General features: G+C 43.8%; 1 protein-coding gene across 2 annotated transcripts; it reads left to right on the top strand.

Moving 5' to 3' along the window:
* Positions 1–7,154: 7,154 nt before the first annotated feature.
* Positions 7,155–24,685, top strand: LOC102450189 (sulfotransferase 6B1-like). 2 transcript variants are annotated; one of them, XM_025188781.3, is made up of 7 exons: positions 7,155–7,749; positions 12,016–12,137; positions 13,996–14,085; positions 14,814–14,940; positions 17,711–17,805; positions 19,469–19,625; positions 20,561–24,685. In XM_025188781.3, exons 1-7 carry the CDS (start codon positions 7,554–7,556, stop codon positions 20,581–20,583), a joined length of 810 nt encoding a protein of 269 aa, XP_025044566.2. In that variant the 5' UTR covers positions 7,155–7,553; the 3' UTR covers positions 20,584–24,685. The 2 variants fall into 2 exon arrangements, with proteins under 2 accessions (XP_025044566.2, XP_006131365.2); XM_006131303.5 differs by having other exon boundaries at positions 7,163–7,749; positions 20,574–24,685.
* Positions 24,686–25,554: the final 869 nt, after the last annotated feature.

Here is a 25,554-nt window from a genome sequence, read left to right as displayed (position 1 = left end):
AACAGAGCGAGAGCTCAACACACCGCGAGAACGAGATGTGTGCTGGAGGGGGGAGGGGGAGTTTCGGTGGGGCTGCGCGCGCAACGGGCTTTCGTGACAAACTTCTCTTCGCGTGCGAGTGGCTGGTGCCGCCTGTGAGATAAAAGCGCCGCGATAAGAGGCACGTTAGGGAAAGAGCATTTCTCGGGCAGCCCCTCCCCCCCCCCCTCCCGCAGTGCGCGCGCGACCCTTGCCCCAGCCTGCTCGCCCCAGCCTGCTCGCTCCAGCGCGTGGAGGCTGCCTCGCTAATAGGACGCTAATAGGAGGCCAATTTTGAAAAAGGGCAGCAGAGCTGATCCTGGCCCTGCCAGGCCAGCACGTCTAACTGCAGGGGGCAAACTGGTTGGGAAACAGAACTGCCAGGCACCGGGGTTTTTTTTTTTTTTTTTACAACCCCAATAGGCCCCCCCCCCCCACGCTCCCCTCCCAAAAAGTGAAGGGGAGGAGGGGGGGGGGAAGAGCACAACAAACCCAGGGCAGCAGCCTGCTGTGCCCAGTGGAAGAGCGATTCCTCTCTCCACCTCAACTATTTGGTGTTCAGGAGGTGGGCAGGCATTAGGGAAAGACCTATTTGAAATCATGGGATGGTGCTAAAAGCCCCTCCCCAACCTTATGGGAGGGACACTGGACCCATGTTCAACTGATTGCTTGGGACAAATAATGACTAAAGGATCAAGAAGTGCGGGCTAGAGGTTCAAAATAAGGGAGCCGGATGGGGACACCGAGCAGAGAACCCCGGACAGCGCCCACTGCTCCTCAAAGCTGTCGATGGAGCCAGTGGACGCCGCCCAGAGGAACTCTGCCCGGATTCGGAAATAGGCCCCACAGTCGCAGAGAACCCCCTCGTCTAACTTCCTCCTCCTGCTATTGTAGATGGCAGCTTTCGCTAAGGCCAGGAGGAGGTTGACGAGGAGGTCTCGCGACTTTGTGGGGCCACGGATTGGGTGTGCATAAATAAAAAGGTGAGGGGAAAAGTGCAGCCAGAACCTCAATAAGAGGTTCTGGAGGAGCCGGAATAAGGGCAAAAATATGGAACGCTTCACAAATTTGCGTGCATTAGGGAAAGAGCATTAGCCCACCCACATCTAAAGGACCTCTCCCCCAGCCTGTGGGGAGGGGCCACAGAACCCAGAAGAGCTAACTAATTACTGAGGACAAATAATGAGAAAATAGGGATGGGTGTGAGGGTCAAAGGGCTAAAACGAGGGAACCGGATGGGAATACTGAGCAGAGAACCCTGGACAGCACCCACTGCTCTCCGAAGGTCTCAAGAGAGCCAGCGGATGCTGCCCATTGGAACTCTGCCTGGATACGTGAGCGAATACAGCAACGGAAATAGGCCCCACAGTCTCAGGCCCCTCTCCCGGCCAACCTCTTCTCCTGAACCTAAGTTGTTGGAAAGTCTCAGGGGGGGAGGGACTCCAAAAAGATCTCACCAAACTGAGTGATTGGGCAACAAAATGGCAAATGAAATTTAATGTGGATAAGTGTAAAGCAATGCACATAGGGAAAAATAACCACAACTATACAGTCTGATGGGGGCTAATCTGGCTATGACAAATCAGGAAAGAGATCTTGGAGTTATCGTGGACAGTTCTCTGAAAACTTCCACACAGTGTGCAGCAGCGGGCAAAAAGGATGCTAGGAATTATTAAGAAAGGGATAGAAAATAAGACACAGAATATCTTACTGCCCTGTATAAAACTATGGTAGGCCCACATGTTGAATACTGTGTACAGATGTGGTCTCACCTCAAAAAAGATATTTTGGCCTTGGAAAGGGTTCAGAAAAGGGCAACTAAAATGATTAGGGGTTTGAAACGGGTCTCATATGAGGAGAGGTTAAAGCGACTGGGACTTTTCAGTTTAGAAAATAGGAAACTGAGGGGGGATATGATAGAGGTATATAAAATCATGAGTGGTGTGGAGAGGGTGCATAAAGAAAAGTTCTTCATTAGTTCCCATAATAAAAGGACTAGAGGACACCTAATGAAATTAATGGGTAGCAGGTTTAAAACTAATGAAAGTTCTTCACACAGCGTATAGTCAACCTGTGGAACTCCTTGCTAGAGGAGGCTGTTAAGGCTAGGACTATAACAGAGTTTAAAGAGAAGCTAGATAATTTCCTGGAGGTTAGGTCCATAAAAGGCTATTAGCCAGGGGATAGAATTGGTGTCCCTGGCCTCTGTTTGTCAGAGGCTGGAGAGGGATGGCAGGAGACAAATTGCTTGATCATTGTCTTCGGTCCACCCTCTGTGGGGCACTTGGTGCTGGCCACTGTCGGCAGACAGGATACTGGGCTAGATGGACCTTTGGTCTGACCCAGTACGGCCGTTCTTATGGGAGTGGTGTTAGTCTGCACCCCTAAAAACAAGCTTTCTGGGGGAAAGTAACCAAAATTATTTCCACTACAACCCATCTGATGAAGTGAGCTCTATTCATGATTCCTGATATGGTTGTTAGTTTCTAGGGTGCCACAGAACTGCCCATAATTGGTTGGAGAAGAGTCAGAATGGCTTCTATAAAGTGAAATTATGCCTCACCAATCTAGACTTCTCTGAAGGGGCCAACAAGCATGTGGAAAAACGTGAATCTGGGGGATATAGTGTACTTACATTTCCAGAAAACGTCAAGATCCCTCATCAAATCCTCTAAAGCAAAGTAAGCTTTCATGGCATAAGAGGGGGAAGTCCTCTCATAGATCGGTAAGTGGTTAAAATAGATAGGGAACCTTCTTTGGTCAGGGGCCACCAACCACAGAAAAATGAATTGGGGGAGGCACACAACTGAGAAACAAAAAAAAAAAATAAACAAAAACAAAATACAACTCTCTGAGAAGCAGGGAAAAAAAGACAAAGCGACAATCACCTCATGCAACTGGGAGCATCAGGGTTCCCCTAGAGCTCCAGCCCCTAGAGCTCTGCAAGAGGGAGAGGCTAGGTCTTTTGGGGGCCCAGATCTAGTAGATTTTGTGGGGCCCTAATATACTCTGGGGTGGAGTCAAAAACAAGGGGATTAGTGTGCGCAAGGGGCCACTGGGGAGTGGGCTGAGGGAGAGGTATGGAGTCTGGGTGGGAGGTAGAGTGTAGGAGGGGGCAAGGGTGGCAGTCTGGGTGGGAGGGTGCAGGGAACTAAAGCCCTTACTTGGTACAGCTCCCATTTGGTAGGGTGAAAAGGTGGTTTACAGTCACTCTGCACTTGTAGACACCACTTCCTGTCTCTCCCATTGTCTGCAATTTCTGGCCAATGGGAGTGGCAGGGGAAAAGCTTCCTTGCTCTATCAGCAATGCATGTGGCTCCAGCCTGAGGCAGGGAGGAGGAGTGGCAGCGATGGAGCCATGTTTCCCTCTTTGGCAGCAGAGGCAGCACACTTTCATAAAGCAGCCCTGCTTCCTACCATAGTGGGGAGCTAGTGCTTGCGCTCCAGCCCCACAGGGAACTCTGAAGCTTGGAGGCTCACCAGGGGCTGGTGTGTGAGTACCAGCTTGTCCTGCTGCAGGGGGAAGCCCCAGGCCTCACTGTGGGCAGGAACAAGGTAAACCAGAAGCAAACAACAGGGGATCGAGAAGTGGGGATTTTTTGTGGGATGGAAGAGCAGAGAGAGACATAGAAAGTTTTCTTTTAATAGTGCTCATTCTGTTTTAGTAGGTATGATTCTGGGCATAGATAACTACACTTTGGAAAGTAGAATTGTTTAGTAACTATTTAGCCAGTTTCAGATCTTTGTGCTGAAGACCAATAGGTAGGCAATTTTATTGGGGGGAAGGCACCCCATAAGTCTGGAAAATGGTCAATGGCCGCACTTTTCTGTGGAGAGGGTGCGGGGTTTAGAATGGAGGTTGGGTGCAGAAGGGCGCATGGGGTAAGGGACTGGGGTGCAGGAGATGGTGTGAGGTTTGAGAGGGAGTTTGGGTAAAGAAGGGGATTGTGACTTGGGGCAGGGGATTGAGGTGTAAGGTCAGGGAGAGGGTATGGGTGCAGGAGTGGATTCTGGCCTGGGGAAGGGTTGTATGAGGAGGTATTGGGTTTGGGAGGGAGTTGTGACCTGGCAGGGGGGTGCAGAGGGTTTGGAGGTGACCTGGGGAGGGAGATGGGGTGTGGGACAACCCATAGCACCTTTCTTATTCCCCCTCCTCACCTCATTCCCTTCACCTGAAAAGACAAAAGTAAACAGGTGTTGGATGCAGGAAAAGGAGACTTGATCTGAGAGTTTGGTCAACCTGCTGAAGCATGTGATGAGGAAGTTTGCTTTGCAACTAAAATAGTGTCTTAAGTAGACACTAGTAAGAGTTTTAATTTTTACTTTTCTTGTAACCATTTCTGACTTTTATGTCTCATTGCTTGAACTCACTCTCTCTTTTTGTGTTTTACTATTGAGTCCAATGAGCTATATATGAAATATAGTTAATTATAGATAACTGAAATACAGTAAAACTCCAATTGTCCAGCTTCCAGTGGTCCGGCACTCCCAATAGTCTGGCACCAACTGGAACCCGGAAGTGCTTCGGACAGCTGGACAATTGGAGCTGCTCCGCGCCGCTTCCCCAAGTCCACTGCTGCTGCTGTTGAAACTGACCAGCTGTGGACTTGGGGAAGCGGAGCAGAGCAGCTGGGGTGCTGCCGGGTTGGTCCCGCAGTGATGCCCCTCTCTCCCCTGCTCGGCGCCCAGCAGCACCCCAGCTGCTCTGCTCCGTTTCCCCACGTCAGCCGCTGCCACTGCCGCTGCCGAGCGGCTGACATGGGGAATCTGCATAGCAGAGCAGCTGGGGTGCTGCCGGGTTGGTCCCACAGCGCCGCCCCTCACCCCCCTGCTCAGCGCCAGGCAGCACCCCAGCTGCTCTGCCCGCCCTTCCCCAAGTCCACCACTGGTTGGGGAAGCCCTGGGGCAGAGCAGCTGGGGTGCTGCTGGGCTAGTCCCGCAGTGCCGCTGAGGTTGGCTCCATGGCTGCCAGGTTGGGGTGCTGCCGGGTTGGCCCCATGCTGCGCTGTTCCCCGCCCGACCCTCTCCCCCCGAAATCTGTCACAGCCCCCCTGCCGGAGTACCTCCTGATACTCCGGCATATCCGATAATCTGGCACCCCCTGGGTCCCAAAGGTGCCGGATTATCGGAAGTCTGTTGTATCTAGGTAGCTGTGTAAGGTAATAAATTGGCATTAGGGATGTAAATGAGTAGTCGACTAACAAATAAGCCTAGTTGAGTACTTGATACAGAGGCAGCAAAGGGGGGGAAGCAGGAACCAGTGCCGGGGGGAGGGGAGGGAAGCCAGCTTAAAAGCCAGTTCTCCCCCCAGCACAGTCTCCAGGGTCTGTTGGTGGCCAACTCGCACCAGGTCTGGGACCTACCCTTGCTGCAGCTCTGCATTTAAAATGTAGTAAGAGTTGGGCAGGCAGGCAGCCAGGGTCTTACTGCAATTAAACTGCAGAGCTGCAATGGGGGTAGCTCCTGGACCCGGCACAAGCCAGGACTGAGCTCCTTCCCTTCAGGACTGGCCCACAACATTTTGGCACCTGAGGCTGGGAGCTCAAATGACGCCCTCATGTCCCCTCGCTTGGGCCAAAACTTTGAAAGGTCTCAATTCTGCCTTCTTCCTGTTCTACTCCTCTCATGGCACTCCACCATCTCTGGGCATCTAGAGCAGAGAGAATACATATGCACCAGCAGCAGACACAATTTTCTACACTCTGGGTCCTAGTGGTTCCCCCCACCCCCAAGTCTGGCATCTGAGGCGGCCGCCTTAGTTTGCCTCATGGTAAGGCCAGCCCTGCTTCCCTTATTGACTAATCATGTTGTTGATAAAAATGTTATCGACTACACAATTAGTGAAATACCTGCTTCTTAACGTCCCTAGTTGGCATGTTATTCTGTTAAAGGAATAATGGACTTAATATATTTCAACAGTTCTGGAAAGGCTGGGAACTACAGAACATACACTTTGGGGAGAAGATTCAGGACTGGAAGGGATGTGTAGGTGTCTCCCTGCAATATAACCAAAACATTGCTTAATTTGTAATGAAAGTGGTGCCAGAGTGCTGGGGTGGCGAAATTCAAGTGTCACGCAAGCAACCATGTAATGCTCTGGGGATGTTCCTCTGGCAGCCAAGTGATGTGTGAGTGGAGGTGAAGGGTTGTGCTGCTGCTTGAATCACATGAAAGAACTGATGCAATAAGCCTGGAGGTACTAGAACCATGAACTGCCAAGTTCAGAGGTGCCAGACTGGGTACAAATGAAGGTGCTGAAATGGGCCCAAATGATATACTGATCAGCACTGGTCAGAGCTCTGTGTAGCTAGCAGGCTACAGTCACAAACAGGTACTCCAAGTGTGGCTTGCATGCTAAAAGACTTTGAGTGGCCAGGAGCTTGCTACTACAGCAAGGCATAGTAAGGCACCCAGGGCTACAGGGCAGGGATGAGATCACCCCTCACTCCTCCGGCTTGTTCTATGGTATGCCACCAGTGGACATAGTAAAATTGATTTCTAGCCTGTTTCTGCAGTGTGGAGTCTCTGAAGAATGCTGCTGAACGGGCTTGATTGGATTCTCTTGAGTCCTTGGTGGATATGACAGGCTCTTATGTGGGGAAGCTTCAGAGGAGTAGCAAGTAAGTCTGTAACAGGAAAAACTTAAACAACAAATAGTCTAGTAGCACTGTAAAGACTAACAAAACATGTAGATGGTATCCTGAGTGTTCGTGGGCACAGCCCACTTCTTGGAGGGTTAATATTAGAAATTGGGATATCCAGGTATCATAATGAAGGCTGTCTGGTTGGTTTTTGCCATGTGAGGGTTTTAGGTATCATTATTAATCTTGGAGGAGAAGCTCAGCTGTGCCACAGGGCTACCGGTTTTTAAAGTTACAGACTAACAGGTTACTCCTCTGAGGCTTATAGGAGAAAGTTAGGCACAGTCTTTACTAGGAGATCCGAACACAGTCCCCCTCCCCTCCTTTAGTTCTCCTTTTATTTCCTTTTATTGCGGTGACTCAGCCAGTTTTGCAAGTTGTGGTTCTCACGCGAGCAGCCACAGCTCAACAACGCTAAGTCATTCTCACGCGAACAGCGGCTACTCCCAGATTCCAGAGATCCGGGGGAAACTTTACAACCGGGGTTAGGCCAAAGGGCGTTATCATACCACGTGGAGGTTAAGGGGTTGGACTCACACCGTTTGTTTCTCTCCCTTACCACGCTGTTTACTTATGCCTCCCAGGGCCATTCGCAAAGCGGGCCCTTCCGCGCAATCCTCCGCGTTAGGGGGCATCAGTTCAAGGTCCAGAGTTCATCCCAGAAGCTTGTCATTCAAGACTTGCTGTGGTTGTGATTTTTTTCTTATTGGGCAGAGAAAAGGGGGCTAGGCAGTGGATAAGCCAGTGAGATTGTATGTAAGAGATTCTCGTCAACCCTTCCCCCCCCCCACAAAGAAAACTGGAGACACAGTTAAAGGGCGGAGTCCGGTCGCAAATTTGGAGAAGTTGCAGTTTTGCTCGCTGCACCGGCAAACGGCGCAGCAAAGTCCAGCCATGGCTTCGAACCCCATTCTTAGGGAAATAAACCAGTTTTTTGAGAGCGCTAAAGAAAAAAAACCCGAGGAGCTGTTGATCACGTTCAAGGGGGTGCTTTACCCTAGCGGGTTATGTTCCGCTGAGAACTTCCAAGCCTTGGAACGGATGGAATTCAGAAAAGATGATGTGATCCTAGTCGCCTATCCTAAATGTGGTGAGTGTGGCTGCTGGTTGGTGCAGACTTGAAAGGAAAAGTGCTTAGATGTCAAATCCGCGTGATCATTTACTAAGAATGCAGAAAAGCGCTGAGACTCAAATGCTACACGCAGTAAATCCCCTCATTTGCCACAGAGAAGCAGCGTATCAGTGAGCCAGCGTGCTTTCCTCTTGCATAATATCAAATTTCTGGTTAACGTAGCAGTGATTTTACTACCAGGATAGAGGCATGCTGTTGGATGTGGGACAACAAATACAAACAATCGTGCAGGGTTATAGAGCTCTTAATTGTACAACTATCAGGAAATCTTAAGTGCTTCTTATAGCTGCTCTACTTCATCCCTTTTCTGCATATGTATCATTAGAATGGTATATGGTTAAGTAACGGGGGTCAGTCAACAGAATGCAGAGCCAGGACAGACTCTGAACTGTTCCCAAAACTTTTGTTACAATAATAATTCACTCTTGGCAGGCTTGAAGCTATGCAAAGGTATAATGAAGCACAGTCCACGCCACTAGTTTAGAACAGAGACCATAAGATGGTTGAGACACAGGTAATGAAGGGAATCAGCTCCCATTGAAGTTAAGCCAATGCTCAGCACTTTTGAAAATCCCACTGTAAATTGACATGAATTTGAGATGGGATTCTGAAAGGAAGGACTTGGTAGCACATATTGTGAAGAATAATTTAGTTGATGGAGGAGAAAAAGAAGATTCTTCTAAGGCAATTGAATGGGAATCTGACTGGCTAATAGGTGATCTTTGTTCAAATTATATAGGAAACTAGCAGATATACCTGGCATTTGTGGGTCCATAACTCAATTCAGTTTTTGTTTTGGAAAATAATAGGAGAATGTGTGTGCTTTATTTAAATGATGATATTTTCAAAAATACAATGCTATTTTTATGAAGTACATTTTTATTTCAGATTTCTTTAAAAAGGGATTATTAAAATGTTTAATTTTTGTTAGTAAATATTTTAAAATGGGAATTCCATCAAGTATTTTTTTTTCTTCATCCCTATAAACTCTAATCGCTCACAATGTTATAACATAAAAGGGCTATAGTTAATTTGGTTTCCAGTAATATTTTCTTCTAGTTTTCAGTCCAAAAGCACTGATTTAGCTGTACCAAAACAGAGCTTTACTCAAAATTTCTCCATTTTATCTCTTTCCTGTATGGTTTATTGAAAAGCAAACCTATTCCAGGTTCATCCTATTTTTCTGGCTCATCTTGGTTCAGTCTCTTTCAACATGCACTCAGTTATGTCAATTTTGAGGACTGTACTTAATTTGATGATTCTCTTTTCTGTTTGGTTTTTATGAGAAGCAATTCCATTCCAGGGACATCCAATTTTCCTGGCACAACCAAACTCTTACATTGTTTTTAAGTCATGATAAATTGTATGCCAAATGTTGTGGTCCTAGCTTACCATTTAGGAGGAGGAGTTCATCATACAGACAAACTCTTTAAAATATATAGTGGTTTTAACCAGTGTGTCTATAAAAAACTATACTTTTGTCCTTGCAACATATAGACATGGATAAAAAAAAAGCACTTACATTATAACTCCATTTACTAAAGAAACTATTCTTGGAGCTGAATCTTTTTTTTTTCCTGGCAGAGCCATAAGATGAGCAATTGTAGAGAGATTGTTCATAAGAGATCCAGGTAAAATTTCCAGTTAATTTATAGGGTTTTTATTCAGCCAAAATTATACAAATCCAGGAAATCTCTGTCCATGTTCTCTTAATGTAGCTTAAAAGTAAACTGTAAAGAAAGAAAAAAGGCATCTCTTATACCTCCAGAGCTCACTGTCCTGGTTTTCTTTAACCATATCCAGTTTCCTCTTTTTGTGAAAACAAATCAGCCTCTTTTTTTTTTTTATGGGTCTGATAGTAGTTACTCCTGTTTGCCTTGTGTCGTGGAAATGCTCCTAGCTGGGAAACCAAAATCCACGATGGGACTTAAACCTTCATGTTCCAACTTGCTCTCCTGCCTGGTAGACTCTCCCCCCTCACACACTACTTTTGGAGATACATGTTGTTCAGTTCCCTTATCAATGTAGTATTCAGCCCAAGGCTGATGATTTTTTCAGAAGACTTGGTAGTATTTAGTTTAGTGTTAGCTTAGGCCAAGGCCATAAAGGAATGTAGGTGTGCAAATTCCATGTTTATGCACCAAAGCCCTACTTTTAGGCATCATCCAATCATCCCCCCTTAATCCTATAGACACGTAAATTTACTCAACACCTAACTTTTGCTGTAAGTTTCCTAGACACCTATGTTTCTTCCTCTGGGCAAATACACTGATGCCTCATGGAAGCACCCAAATGCCTTAGTGTGATCCTCAAGCCAGAGGGATGGGTAAAGGGGCCTCGGTGGGGCAGATCCAGCCTGCCAAGCTGGTAGATCCAGCCCATGGATACTCTGCCACTCCCCTGCCTCCAGGCCAATCAGAGCCTGGGGGCTGCAGGAGTGCGCAAAGTCTCTCGCTCCCTGCCCCCTCCTTGCAAGTGCCGTGTACCCCTTGCAGGGTGGAGGTGAGGAGTGAGAGACTTTGCGTGCTCCTCCCGCCCCCAGCCCCTCTTTGGCCTGGAGGTGGAGGAGCTTGTGAAATCTCCTCCTGCCCTGCAAGCGGGTGGTTGCCTAGAAGGAACTGCCAGCTGTTCAGAACAGCTGGCAGTTCTCTCTAGGGGGTGGGAAGGCGGGGGTAAAGACTTCACATGCTCCCCCAGCCTCAGGCCAATCAGGATCTGTGGGAAGGGGAACATGGGAGTGTCCTGACCCTGCCCCTTCTGCCTGCGGCTCTGCCCCTTTAGGGTGGCCTGGGGCCACTTAAAAAATTAGTGAAGTGAGCCCCTCGTCTAAAATTAGTGCCCACTCCTGAGATAGGCACTGTCCAAACTGTGTTGTTTATAGGGCCTGATCCAGTATCTACAGTATCCGGTATCTAACGGCACAAAATGACTTGTTCAGGGAAGGGGGCAGATTATGTTTTTCTAAAAGTATGTCCTAGGAATAGGTTCTTTCTGGCCCTGGAATCTGTGAACGTTTAGCTTAGTATATAAGATACTCACCTACATTCCCAGTTGAATTTTTCCTTCTTCCTGATGAGAAGAAGGGGCTCGAATTGGGCTTTCCCAGTGCAGGAATTTTGTGACTGTGAGAGTGTTTCAGAGAAATTGCTTAAATCTGTTATCTTCACTTCTCCATTCTTTAGCTTGCTGTGAAGGTGCCCTCCACCTGTATCGCAACAGGGTCTAAGCCACCATGAGTACATCTACACTGCAATAACAAATGTGTTTCACCAAGCCTTGGAGCCTAGGTCAATGGATTCAAACTCACGGGTGTTGGGATATGAAGCTAAAACTAGCAGTATAGATATCTGTGTGGGCCTAGAGCCTGGTTTGTGAGACCTTTGTGCGGTTTCAGAGCCCAGGCTCTCTTGAATCCAAACATCTACACTGCTGTTTTTAGCCACATAAGCCTGACGGCTGTGTCTACGCTGGGCCACTTATTCTGGAAAAGCAGCCGCTTTTCCGGAATAAGCTGTGAGCTGTCTACACTGGCCGCTTGCTTTTCCAGAAAAGCAATGATGATCTAATGTAAAATCGTCATTGTTTTTCCGGAAAAACTATGCTGCTCCCGTTCGGACAAAAGTCCTTTTCCGGAAAAACTGTTCCGGAAAAGGGCCAGTGTAGACAGCACAGTAATCTTTTCCGCAAAAAAGCCCTGATCGCGAAAATGACGATCGGGGCTTTTTTGCGGAAAAGCGCGTCTACATTGGCACGGACGCTTTTCCGGAAATACTTGTAACAGAAAAACTGTTCCGTTTTAAGCATTTCCGGAAAAGGGTGCCAGTGTAGACGTAGCCAGAGTGTGGGTGCCATGGGGGTTTTATTGCAATGTAGGCATATACTTGCACGGTGTTCACAAACTGTATGTAGCAGAAGCAGCAGCCTTTAAATGCTTATAAGGGTTGCCATTAAATGCACATAGTGTAAATAAAGTACAGTTGTTGGGGGAATATGTAGCTTATAATTACCAAAGCACAAGATTTCTCCACCTTTAATGTTGCATTAAAGAAACACCAGTGTAAAAATCAGACTTTTGTCTATATATTATTTATCTATAACTGTTATAAGTTATCTGGAGCATCTACAAGTTATATATGGCTGTTTAGAAAGTTATGCTGGATATTTAACAGGGTGCCGGTCTGAAATCCCCTCTTGGCACCTTCTAGCAGTTATTTTTTGTTTCAGGAACTAACTGGGTTCGACAAATTTTAAATGACTTGACATCTGCAACTTCAAAGAAAAAGGAGGAGGCATCACCAATAGAGCTTGTACAAATGCTTGAATTTGGAGCACCAGACAAATTTCAGGTCAGCACCAGACAAATTTCAGGTCTCATTAAGCTTATTTTTAGCAGACAGTATTTTTAAATGTCTCTATGTTATTAAAGTACAAAACACTTTACAAATGAGAGATACACTTCCACATCAAGAAATTTGAAGTTAATTCTCAATTACTTTTTACATGTAGGAATATATTATCTTCAAACACAGGCAAATGAGTGTGATTTGAAGTGAAATTTATTTTAGTGTACAAAAAGAACAGAAGTTGATTTTAACTCTAATCTGGACTTTGTATCACTGTAGTAGAATTTCAGATTCTTAGTATAAATTTTGAATGCTGGTATTTTAAACATATTTCATAATCTTATGAGGAGAAAAGATTAATGAAACCATTAGCTGATTATTCCTGGTTTTTATCTATCCTAGTTTAAGGTGCGATTTTTTTTTTTTTTAAGTAAAATTAAGCCTACGCCTAAGTATTTGCAGGATCAGGGGAACATGTGACTCTTAACAGTGTATATGGCTATATCAAAATGCAGGACAATGTAGCACTTTAAAGACTAACAAGATGGTTTATTAGATGATGAGCTTTCGTGGGCCAGACCCACTTCCTCAGATCTGAGGAAGTGGGTCTGGCCCACGAAAGCTCATCATCTAATAAACCATCTTGTTAGTCTTTAAAGTGCTACATTGTCCTGCATTTTGCTTCAGCTACCCCAGACTAACACGGCTACATTTCTATCACTATATGGCTATATGTGTGTAATATAATGCAAACCATGTATAGTGACACCTGATAAACAAACTTTTCTTTAAGTGGGTTTAAAAGTAATGTAGGAGTCAGATAGGAGCAGTGTTCCCTATAAGCTGTGTGCTTGTGCGGCCGTTCAGGAGAGATTCATATGCTGCCCAGCTGATTAGCAGAGCACCCACAGCTAGGTTTTTTGTTTCTACTGGTGATGCACATTCACACATGCCTTGATGCACATTAAAGTGCATTCTGCACATGAATGGAAAAGATTAGAGAGAACATTGGTTAGGAGAGCACTGGATCTGTCTTCAGGTAAGACATTTAACTCTCCTCTTCAATGTCCTCGTGTAAAACAGAGATATTATTTGTTTTTGTCTTAGGGATGCTGTGAGACTTTATTCATTAGTGTTCGAAAATATTTGAGAACCTTAGTTAAGACACATGTGGGCTGATAGCATGGGACAAAACCAAAGTTAAATCTGAGACAGTGTTGCAGGCCTGAAAGAGAATCCTACAAATAGAGCAACTGGTGCACAGGAGAAAAGCAGTGGCTAGTACAAATTACACGGGGGTAGCCAATATGGCCCCCCCAATATATATTCTCTATTTACTACATGAGAAAATTCACTGTTAATGCTTATTTTTTCCATCACCCCGTCTGAAGCTCTTGTCTAAAGTTCACAGGAGGGTGTAGAGTCCCCCTGTATATGTTTTCTGCAGCAGCAGTCACAAGTGCATGCTCTGTTTCTGTTGCTTTGGGCCTAAATGTTCACACATAAAATGGCATAAAAGCGAGACCTTTACAGTCATTATGAATTAATCGAAAGAACAATGTAAACAGTTTTTTCTTTAACTATCTGGCCTTTCTATGCTACTGTTTTGGGACAATTTTCAAATCTGCTTAAAAACAATGCAGTTTTGCAAGAAATTAGGTTTTAATAACAATGTCCTCTAGATGACATTTATGAAGGATGAGAAGAACCGGGAACAGACACTACAGTTACCAATAAACAATATATTCACGCAAAAGAGATTTTTAGATTAAATGTATACATATTGTAAATAGTCAATATATTTGAGGTAGAAAAATTGTGGTTCCCCTTTTTTACACATATACTTCTTATTTTGATTTAGAAAATAAAAAATTCGTCCTCGCCACGTGTTTTTATCACACATCTCCATTATGATAATATCCCCAAGGCTGTTTTTGACATTAAAGCAAAGGTAAGTGAGCATTTTAATAATGGTGGATATTATCCACTTTCCAAGCAACTCCCAGTTTTCCCCGGTAAAAGTTTTTTGTAGGATTGCCTGGAAAACAAGAATTCAGTTTCACAAAAAATGCAAGGTTTTGGTATTGGAATGTAACTAAGAAATTTTGAATATTTTGATGAAAAACCAGAGAGAGGGAAAGAAAAAGGGAAAAAGAGAAAAAATAATGGACTCAAACCTGTGTCAGTAATTTCCCGGTTGAATGCCTAACACGGGATCTTCGCTTCGCTATGTTTGTGTCTCCCTTCCTCCCATATTAACAAGAAATAAAGACATTTCTGGGAAAACTTTTGGCCAGTCAGCATTTTCTGGTGAAAAAGCATTTAACTGAAGACCAGTTCTGTAGCTCTACTTGACTTCCTCAGATCCCACAATCCAACATTGTTCATTATAACAGGGTAGTAAATGGAATTGATTTTTTTTACTGATTGCTGTTTGCAATTCACATGTAGAGGTCACATCTTAAATACCAGTTCTGCAAAGTGACCCGGTATGAGAGAGCCCTTATTGCTCCATGAAGGTGTAAAGTCTGCCCGCACAAATCAGTTTGCAGGATTGGGGTCTCACTTTCCAAATTTCAGTTCCTGTAAGAGCTGATATATATATTTTAATGCAGGACTCTTGAGATCAAAGGTTACCTTAAAATACCAAAGACTCATTTGCCTTTGTTGTTTCTAAAGATAGTGGTGATATTTCGAAATCCAAAAGATGCAGCGGTATCATATTACCACTTCTACAACAACAATCCTGGGCTTCCAACTATCAGCTCCTGGGATGAGTTCTTTCAGAAGTTCATGAGTGGAGAAGGTACAGTTATTAGATCTTTGCAGTGTTTCTCAGTGGCATGCACAAGGCCTGTATTACAATGTTCTCAACTCTCCTTTGGTCCACAGCCCAAAATGGGAATCTGTGGCCCTCCTGTTAAAATTAATCCCAAATGGATTCAAAGTAATGATCTGGTTTGGGGACTTGGAGCTGAGGAGTTGAAGGTGCTTCTCTCTTCTCCAACCTTGGTATGGTGCTCACAATGGATAGCATCGCTTTAGAGCTATTTGCATAGTCAGAGGGCAGTACAGTAGAAAGGGTACTGTCCCTAACATGCTGAGGCTAAATTCCAGCTTTACTTTCCCTTCTGGAAGGCATAACCTTTCTTGTGATTTCTCATCTTATGAAGGAGCACATACCCTTTTGCTGTCAGCTCCTTTTTCCCCTCTTGCTTTGAATCTCTGAGCATAGATACACATTTTAGATCAACTCAAAGTCAGACTTTTGAAGGGATATAAGTGCCTACAAATGCAGGTAGATACCTAGTGATATTTTAAAAAGCACCTACGTGCCTAATTCCCACAGACTTCAAGCACTTTTGAAAATTCTACCAGGCACCTGTCTGCCTATAATATCCAAATCACTTTTGAAAGTAGGATTTAAGTTTTCTAAGTCCCTTAGGCACACTTGAAAATTTGGCTCTTTATGTATAATCGAGCAGTGGTTTGTGATACAACTGAATAGATAAACCCCTTTCTGTAAACTGAAGAACTCCAGCATTAGTCTCAATATCATCTGCTGATAAATAGTACTAGTATGCGGGGAGGAAACAGTATTCCATAGAAAGTTCACATAATCAAAGCAATGGGAACAGACATGAATTGCAGAAATCCTGTCATGTCAGGGAGCTCCATAGCAATCAGGCTGAAACAGTCTCAAGGAAAACCATGAGAGTAACTTGCATTTCAAGAGAAGTTCTCTTGTAAAGGGGGAAGAAAGGAGACTGTAAAAATGTTATAGATTTTGTGCATTTCTCCTTGTTACCTTCAGATCTAAAGTTCCATGCTAAAATTAAATAATGTTTTATGTCACTGCTGGCTCCTCAAATTCCATCTAGGATTTATGAATCAACTTGGGCTCTTTTCTTCTTCACCACTGCCACTAGCGAGCAGGACTCTGCAGGCCAGACTGCACCCTTAGTAACATATGCACAACCCCATTGGCCTGTAGTTGCAATTAGGGTTGCTAAATGGTTTAACAAAACATACTGACACCTCCCTTCCTCCCCCAAAAGAAAACACTTGGAAAAAATTCTGTTGAGGAAAAAAAAAGGGGGGGGAGGGGACGGGACCAAAGTTAAACCAAAAAAAAAGGGGGCGCTGCTCCTTTAAATGGCCCCGTGCTCTTCACACCTCTGCCAGATGCGGCAGAGGAAAATCGTCCCCCTGGGCTTCCATCCGTGGGAAACAGGAAATACTAGACATTTCATATGTCCAGTATTTTCTGTTTGTTTTTTTGTAATCTGATGGGGGACCCAAATAACCGACAGACTGGGTGAAAACCGGACACCTGGCAACCCTAGTTCCACTTTTGGCAAGCTGTTTTGATGATGCAGCACAAGATGGAATAGATTCCAGCTCATAGGCTCCTAACTGCTGATTTGGCAGAGCTAAAAGGAGCGAAAAGCATTAAAGATGTATTGTCTTTCCTTGTGTAAGCAGAGAGGGCACTGCATACACTCAGGGACACAGACCTCTTGAGTAAGAAGCTGCCTTGTTTTACATACTCATTTTGCAGAGAACTGCATTTTAGCTAAATATTGAGCCACCCTCTGTTAGACAAGCTGCTCGATGCTGAGGTGCATTTCAGGAACATTGCTGTGTCCATGTACAATATAGGCAAAGTCTCTTTATTTCACCCCTTTTTGTGCAGTTATGTCAGGAAAGATACCAAAAATCAGCTAGATCTGGCCAGCTGAGAAATCCTCTGATGTAGGAGAGCTCTCCATGGATAGAAAGCTGACATACTTGCTGCTTGTACTGCTCTCCTGCTAAATTTGGCAAAGTGGTAGTGTCAGATAACTAACCTTAACTGGCAAATAGTCCCTTGGGGACCTTGCCATTTACCTTAGGTTAAAGTAGGCTTTAAGCTGCTTGAAGTTACCTTGGAGCCAGGTCTGAGCTGGGCAGAGAATCAGGAAACCATAATAAGTTTCTTGACAGCTTCTGCAACAAATGGAGGAAGTTTAATATAGCTAATAATCAGTGACATGATTATTGGAAAACAGAAGCTAATTGTTAATAGTTTCTAAGGATCTACACCTGCAAACACTTATACACATGAGTAAAATTTACTCTCATTAATAATTCCACTAAAGTAAAGAAAATTATTCATATGGTGAATGTTTGCAAGACCTTTAATCTGTTGTTAGGCTAATTTTTTTAAACTTTCCTATTTCGCATATGCAGGATTAGCCTGGTTATGTGACAGACTAAACATAACACATGGCTGTTACTGATTACTACAAAATATATTCAATAATTAATTTGTTGTAAACAGATTTAAAAAAAACGTGTCCTGTAGAAACTATATGGTTTGCTTATTAAAAAAGAGAAATGAAAAGTCAAGTCTGGAGTGAATGATTTCCAAAATAACATCTGCCCCACAATAACAAACCACCACCAACAAAGAACAGAGCACTGAAGGATTAGAAGATCTCAGCTCTCCAGGACTCTATCTTGAAGTTCCCATGTAAATGGAGTAATTTAAATATACCTCTGTCTTTGACCTGTCTGCCTTAACTTCATTGTAGTCTGCTGGAGCTCGTATTTTGACCATGCTCTTGCCTGGAACAAACATATGGATGAAGAGAATATAATGATAATAACATATGAAGACATGAAAGAGGTAAATTAGTGTAGAAATTTAAAAATGGAAAGGCCCTATTGGGTCATGTACTTGGTTCTGATTGTAGAATTGCTCCCTTCATTTACATTCTCAAGCATCTTGCCTTGTCAGGTTTTCATTTTCTCCCAATCAAAACCATATTGAGCAGAGAACAGGTATATGATGTTGCAGCTGGTTTTCCCCATTTGCTAATAGATCTTTTAACGGCAGCCCAACTCCCTCCTCAAGCATGAAAACATTTTTGTCCCTGCAACATTAAGCATGTGCATGAGAGTGGTCCCATTGAATTCAGTGAGACTATTCACATGCTTGAAATTAAGCATGTCCATGTTTGCAGTTTGAGGATTTTAAACTAAATTTTCCAGGTTAGATAATATCAATATTGGTACAGAACAATACTAATTGATGCTGCTAGATAAATGTTATCAGTAGTAATCTAGGTTCCCCCTAAGAAGCTGTGCTGCCACACACACATTAAGCCTTGCACAGGGGTTCAGGGCTGCAGTAGGGAGAGATCTTTCCCCTAGCCCTGAAGGTGCTGGATCCGGCGAAAGGGAATCTCTCCTTGCTATCCTAGCAGAGAGCAACCAAGGTAAGCTGAGCCCTCCCTAACCCATTTTGTCTCCCCTGAGTCCTGAACACTCTGGTACCTCCCAAGGCTTCATCCCCAGGCCAGAGCCTGTACTTCCTCTGGCATGCCAGCCCACAGTCCTTCCCCAGAGTTTATACCCCCAGCCAGAGACCTTGCACCCCAACCCTCTGTCCCAACCCTGAGCCTCTCAACTCCACCCTCACCCTAGAGTCTGCATCCCCAGCTGGAGCACTTATACTCCTGCACCCCAACCTTCTGCCCCAGCCCTGAATCCCCCTCTCCCCCGTATTTAGAACCCTTTGCCCCACTCCTGCCATGTGAATTTTGTTATGTGCAGCAATAAGAAGGTGCACATCCCCTCCACAGTGGTGCACATAAGAAAATTCATTCTGTCCAGAGTTGGGAAATATTAGAGGGAACAAAGGGGCTGTGTCTAGACTGGCCGCGAGTATTTGCGCAAAAACACTGACTTTGTACTGTACAAAATCAGTGGTTCTTGTGCAAATATCCCTGAGCGGGAGCATTGGAGTAAGCCCTCTTGCGCAAGTATTCTTGCGCAAGAGGGCCAGTGTAGACAGACAAGTTAATTTCTTGCGCAAGAAGGCCCGATGGCTAAAATGGCCATCGGAGCTTTCTTGCGCAAGAGAGCGTCTACACTGGCACAGATGCTTTTGCGCAAAAGCAAATCTTTTGCGCAAAGGCACATGCTAGTATGGACGCTCTCTTGCGCAAATACTTTTAACGGAAAAACTTTTCTGTTAAAAGTATTTGCACAAAATCATGACAGTCTAGACGCAGCCAGGCAATAATTAGTACTAAAATCGAGACATGCAGAGGATCGAGCACATTCACTTACATTTTGCCATTTGAGCAAAGAAAGCACATTCCAAAATCTTATCTAAAGTAAATGCTGTTCCTGGAACCTCCTGAACTTAATATACTTCTCTAATGTTCTGCCTTTTGTATGGATCAGAATATCAATGACCTCAGTCATTTGACAAGACTGAGGAAAACATTTCTGGCATGTTTGCTCTTAGTCATCAATCACTCTGGCACATTCTTGTTTTTCAGAACTTATATGGAGGAGTGAAACAAATAGCTGATTTTTTGGGATTTTGTCTCCCTGAGGAAAAGATTCAGACTATTGCAGAGAATGCAACCTTCGAATCCATGAGCAACAAATCCCAAGAAACACATGGCAAATTTGCTCCCGTCCTCTTCAGAAAAGGTACATTTATACAGAGTAATGATATCAAAGAGCTGAGAGCAGGAATCAAAATTGGTCATGGGAGCTAATTAACATGTTTATGGCTTGATAAGGTACATAACTGTTGTGACCTTTTTAGGAGCTTCCAAATGTAGAATTAATCTGTTTAATTCATAGCAGATTTTCTTCTCTTGAAAATGGCCCATCCTTAGCCAGATGATCATTCAGGCATGGAAAGCTGTTCTTTCAAAATATTAGCTCTGTGGAACATGCCGTGGTTGTAGAAGGTGCATGCACATATACCTGTAAAATGCAGTGCAAAGGGTTTTCTTTAACCCTTCTTTTTCTGATAGGGCTCTTGTTGCTATATAATACGTGTGGGCTGTGTCTAGACTGGCCAGTTTTTCCGGAAAAGCGGCTGATTTTCCGGAAAAACTTGCCAGCTGTCTACACTGGCTGCTTGAATTTCCGCAAAAGCACTGATGTTCTACTGTAAGAAATCAGTGCTTCTTGCGGAAATACTATGCTGCTCCCGTTCGGGCAAAAGTCCCTTTTGCGCAAAAGGGCCAGTGTAGACAGCTGAGATTTGTTTTCCGCAAAAAAGCCCTGATTGCGAAAATGGCGATCGGGGCTTTTTTGCGGAAAAGCGCGTCTAGATTGGGCATGGACGCTTTCCCACAAAAAGTGCTTTTGCGGAAAAGCGTCCTGCCAATCTAGATGCTCTTTTCCGAAAATGCTTTTAATGGAAAACTTTTCCGTTAAAATTATTTTTGGAAAACCATGCTAGTCTAGACGTAGTCTAAGAGTTTAAGAACACCATCCACATTCATAAAGGTTGCAAGCCTTTCTGAAATATGGCAATAAGTTCAGCCTTTACAGCTGTTTGTGGCAGCATTAGATTGTTATCTACCTGATGTGATCTTGTACTTCCGGGAATAATTATTAATTTATTTCAGTGCTCTTTTTCAGGTACTGTTAAAGATTGGAAGAATCTGTTCACTGAAGCTCAGAGCCAAGAAATGGATGCCAAATTTGAAGAATGTTTAGCAGGAACGAAGCTGGGAGAAAAGATAAAATATGATAAATACTGCAAATACTAAATCTTTGAATGTCAGTATGGCTTACCATTTGCTCAGAAACATAATCTATTTTACTAGTTTTTGTCTGAGAATGCAGAAATTAAGATAGTTAGACTTTCATAAAAGTATTTGAAGATAAGAGATAAAGAGAACCTAAACATGAGACGCTTAAAATTTAAAAAAAAACTTGTTTAATTTTTTTTCAGTTACAGACTAACACGGCTACCCCTCGGAAACTTCTGAGACAGTAAATAAGGCTAGTGGGATGTCCATCTATAACTAACTGATACTTAGACTCTCCTGTGCATTCTGGAACATGAAGCAAGCCATTTTTCCTATTGCTGCCTGTGCAGACAAGATGTTTAACTCAATTGTAAATTGTCATCTTAGTGGCGGCAAGAACAATTTTTGCAATTGTTCTGCAGTTGATCATTCTTTATCCTCCAGGCCTTCTCTTCTCTCCAGATGGAATCCAATTTAAGATATACCTTGTGCTTTTGCTGTGACATAGCCAAACCACCATAGTCCTCTCTGTCTAACTGAGTCCACAGTCTGCTGACTTGTGCAATGCAACACGTCCACATTGAAGATATCTTGTAATCAGTGAGTTTTTTTAAATTCTTCTCAAACAAAGCATCTTTCTGTTTGTGTACTTCCAACATCTGCCACATTTCAGATGCGTACAGTAGTGTTGGTAGGGTAATAGTGTTGTATAATCTTTTTATTTTTCCAAGTGTTTGACAAGTGAGAAATTTATCAACTTGCTTTGCCAATTTTTCCTTCAGCTCTTTAGTAAAAGCAACAGAGTCATTAACATTCAAGTTGTTCTCCATCAAACACATCTGCCATTGTTCACCATTCTTTCCTAACTAATCTTGGACTTCTACATACAGATACGAAGTCCTACTTAGGTAGCTTCTGCTTTTATGCCCATAACAAATCTTTTTCATCCATGTTGGTATCCAGTATGATTGTCACCTGTAAAATCTAGTTTCTCCAGCATCAGCGGCAACCATCACTCTTCTCATCACAGAAGGGAAGTGGGGATACTAAGCAACCTTGCTTTACATTAACCATAAAATTCTTGCACCATTTCATGTCTTTGCTAATCTGATCAAATCTTTGTCTGCCAAGTCAGCAGACGGAATCAGGACACAATCTTCTGGAATATCAAAGTACTTCTCTGTTGACACTATTAAATCCTTTCATAAAATCAATGCAATTTGAAAGTGTTGGCATTCTAAACCTTTCTCAGTCAATCTTCTCAAAGTGAAAATCTGGTCTAAACATAATTTATCTGATTGAAATCCAACCTGGTCTTCCCTGAATACTTTCTCAACAACCATTCATCTGATTAAAAATGATATTGCAAAACACTTTTTCAGGTACCGCTAAGAGTGTCACTCATCCTGCAACAAAAAAACTTTAAAAAAACAGACTTCAAAGAGAAACTGCAGAGCTATAATTCATTTGCAAATTTGACACTATCAATTTAGGATTAAACAAAGCCTGTGAATGGCTAGCCAAGTGCAAAGAAGTTTCTCCTCTCTTGGTGTTCACTCCTCCACATCAGATGCTAGAAGTGGGCCACATCCTCCCTGATCTACTATTTCTTCATATCTTTCAGGGTATGTTCATAGTTCCAGCTAGCTGCACATAGCTTGAACATATTCCATCTAAGAGGCAACTTGTTTCTCTGAGATTAAAATCCTAGCATCTCATGTCTTCGCAATATGACAGCAGTTTGAGAATTGGTCTCTGTTCCAGATCCGAATGTTCTGAAAGTCCACAGTTATGGAACTCCCCTAGGTTTCCGTTTGGACTCATTTTTCATCTTCATTAGATCAGTGGTCTTCTACACATCCTGTATTTTCTGAGGCCTTGTATGATCTTGTAGAGTCCATTGATTTGATGGTAAAAGATCTTAGCCAAAAGTTGACAGGAGGCGGCATCAAGGGTTCTGTACTAGATCCGGTAATGCTTAATATAATTATTTAAAGGTCAGGAAAGATTAATGAAGTAGCAACATTTGCAAATTGCTAAATTACTGATGCTAATAGAGATCAAAGAGGACTGTGAGCAACTTCAGTGATAGCTATACATGCTAGGTGAAGGAAAATGAAGTTTAATATAATTAAATACACAATAATAGGCATCGGAGGTAAAATTTAAACTAGTTACACACACGATAAAGTTATTAAAAGTGTATCAAGCAGGACAGGGAGCCATTCTAGACAGCTTAACGAAGACCTCTGCTGAACGCACAGGTGTTTTCCATTGTTTTTTAAAAGCAAATATGAAGATGTGCATGGGGGACTGAATAATAAGGAAAATATTATAATGTCCTTCTATAAATCAGTAATACAGCCTCATCTGGAATCTTGTATGAAATACCAGTCACCCTGTCTCAAAAACATATTGCAGGATTAGAAGGGATTCAGAGAAGGATGAAAATGATTAACGACATGAAAAATCTCACCTGGAGAAACTGGAAAGGTTGTAACTGTTTACATAGGAAAGGACTATATCAAATAGTGAATGGCCTAAAGATGGCAGACCTGGACCTTCTCTTCAAGCTATCCTGCCCTGACGCACAAGCACCCTTTGGGCAGAGTGTTAAGAAACAGGGCATAACGCCCAAATTGGTTGTGAGTTTTACACTTAGATTTAAGCAACCAGTTTTCAAGTGTAAGTTCCTCAGTCATAACAACAGCCTACACCAGGAGTCACAGAGAGGACTGTTGTCGGGGAGGGGGAGAGGGCTGATATATGTTGCAATCCGGGTAAGCTTATCTTTGCCAAAGATGGTCCCTTACACCAAAGATCACAGCAATGTTCAGGTTACCCCTGCTCCAAAAGGTCCAGGTACTTATGCCGGATCAGTTGCACCTTAGATCTCACACTGAAGCCAAAGCTTGTAGCCATCTCTATACTAATCTATCTGCCCGTTTATTATATAGGAAATGAATTTTTTGCAAGGTTAAAGCGTAAACTGATATACACAGAAATTAGGCACAATCATAAATTCCAGTAAGTAATAAAAGAGGCTAGCATAAGCAAGCACCCTGGGTACATCTACACTAGAATAAAAGATCCATATCATTATCCCAATTGGCTTGAGTCAGCTGACAGGAGCTAGGATTGTGGGACTAAAAACTGCTATGTAGACATTTGGGCTTATGGTAGAACCAGAGCTCTGGGACCCTTCTCCTTCATGGAATTACTGTATTATAAATGCAAATGCTTGATTATTACTACCATATGCTACGAATATTATCAGTGAGATTAATGAATGTAGCAACTTACTACTACTGAATACGGTTGAAATACTACTCATGTATTTAGAACTCTAATACACATTTTAAAATACTGACCAGGCCCAGCCTTAGGGCAAGGTGAGCAAGGCAACTGCACACCCGACTGCTCGTTTACTGCCCTGGCTGGCACATGGGGCTGTGTTGGAGTCACTTGACTAGTAGTAAACAAGGCTGGTGGCAACTAGAGTGTAGCTGCAGTATAACAAGCAGGCTGCTGGAGTCAGAATTACTGAACCCGGGTTGCTTGTCACATGCGTTTGGTGCATGCTGACTGGGAGCACCCAGGTAATTAACTGCAGCAGCAGAGCTCTTTAAAGCACCCAGGGCTGCAGGGAAGGCAGTAATACAACCTCTCATTAATCTAGATTGCACCTCAAAACTTAACAATGTTGTGCCTGCAAAGATTTATTTTTTGTTAACTAAATAAACAACCATAGAAACAGAAGCTGATTTTGCATGTTTTCAAGGAGCTGGGCGAATCGGTGGTGATGTAAAAATAATAGTTCTATAATAACTAACCTCTGATAATTGTCTGACCTGACAAGGCCCCCTCAGCTTGATGGCATTGTATGATTGGATGTAATTCTCTGCAGTTAAAAGACACAGTTGATGGAGACTGGCAGCATCTTCCAGCCTAACAAAACCCTCATTGTAGTTCTACTTATTTTCCACTGGAGTTGAACATGTTGACACACTGAATCACTTAGATCAGGAGTCTCAAGCTCACAGCTTGCAGGCCAGCCCAGCTGGAGCGATTGCACAATCTGGCCCAGGACTCCTGGTGGGCAAGGGAGAGGCCTGTCTGTTAGCCCCCAAGCTCCATCCCTTCCTGCTATCACTCCCCCCCATGGCTCCTTGTCCCCCACATACTTGACTTTGGGGATTACTGGGGGGCCTGGCGCCATGCGGCGGCAGTGGTTGTACCTCTCCCTGCCCTCCACAGCAGAAGGAGCCGCAGGTGAAGCAGAATGAACTGGGTGGGTGCACTTGCTCCTCAGCTCCTGCCACCACAGGAAGTGTGAGGAGATACAACCGCTGCCTCCACGTGGCACCAGGCCCCTCCAGTGATCCCCAAAGCCGTGTGCTTGGGGGATGGGGACCAATGGGGGGAGCTTGAGGACTAATAATGGACAGGGCTGGATTGCACAATTGTTCCTGCCCAGGCTGGCCCGTGGGCCAGGCATTTGAGACCCCTGATTTAGGCATGTCTTCACTATTAGCTGGGCTGGATCAACAGGTCAACAACTGAGCCAACATGGGTCAATTCATTACAACTCTGTCAACTCTTATTACTCCACCTCAACCAGAAGCACAAGGATTATGGACAAGAGAGCACCTGCAGTCAACATACTGCAGTGTTGAGACACTACAGCAATGGAAGGGGTGTTCTGCTAAATCCACTTCTCTGAGGGGTGGGAGGTAGTGCTGCTTTCAGTGGAGCTTCAGTGATCACTGGGTCTACTTAATTTTCTAATGTTGAGCAGACTTATCCACCATATTTTCCCTTCCCATTATTTCAGTGAAGATATCCTTGTGTATATTCTAATAAATGAT

This window comes from Pelodiscus sinensis, chromosome 3, assembly GCF_052426305.1.
Source record: "Pelodiscus sinensis isolate ZL-2025 chromosome 3, ASM5242630v1, whole genome shotgun sequence".
In the NCBI taxonomy this organism is placed as follows: Eukaryota; Metazoa; Chordata; order Testudines; family Trionychidae; genus Pelodiscus; species Pelodiscus sinensis.
This window is presented reverse-complemented; position numbering and strand designations above follow the sequence as displayed.

Coding starts and splice junctions, on each gene's coding strand:
- LOC102450189 (XM_006131303.5), top strand. CDS start 7,554: ATGGCTTCGAACCCCATTCTTAGGGAAATAAACCAGTTTTTTGAGAGC. Junction 14,086..14,813: donor TTTTTGACATTAAAGCAAAG/GTAAGTGAGCAT, acceptor TTGTTTCTAAAG/ATAGTGGTGATATTTCGAAA. Junction 17,806..19,468: donor CATATGAAGACATGAAAGAG/GTAAATTAGTGT, acceptor CTTGTTTTTCAG/AACTTATATGGAGGAGTGAA.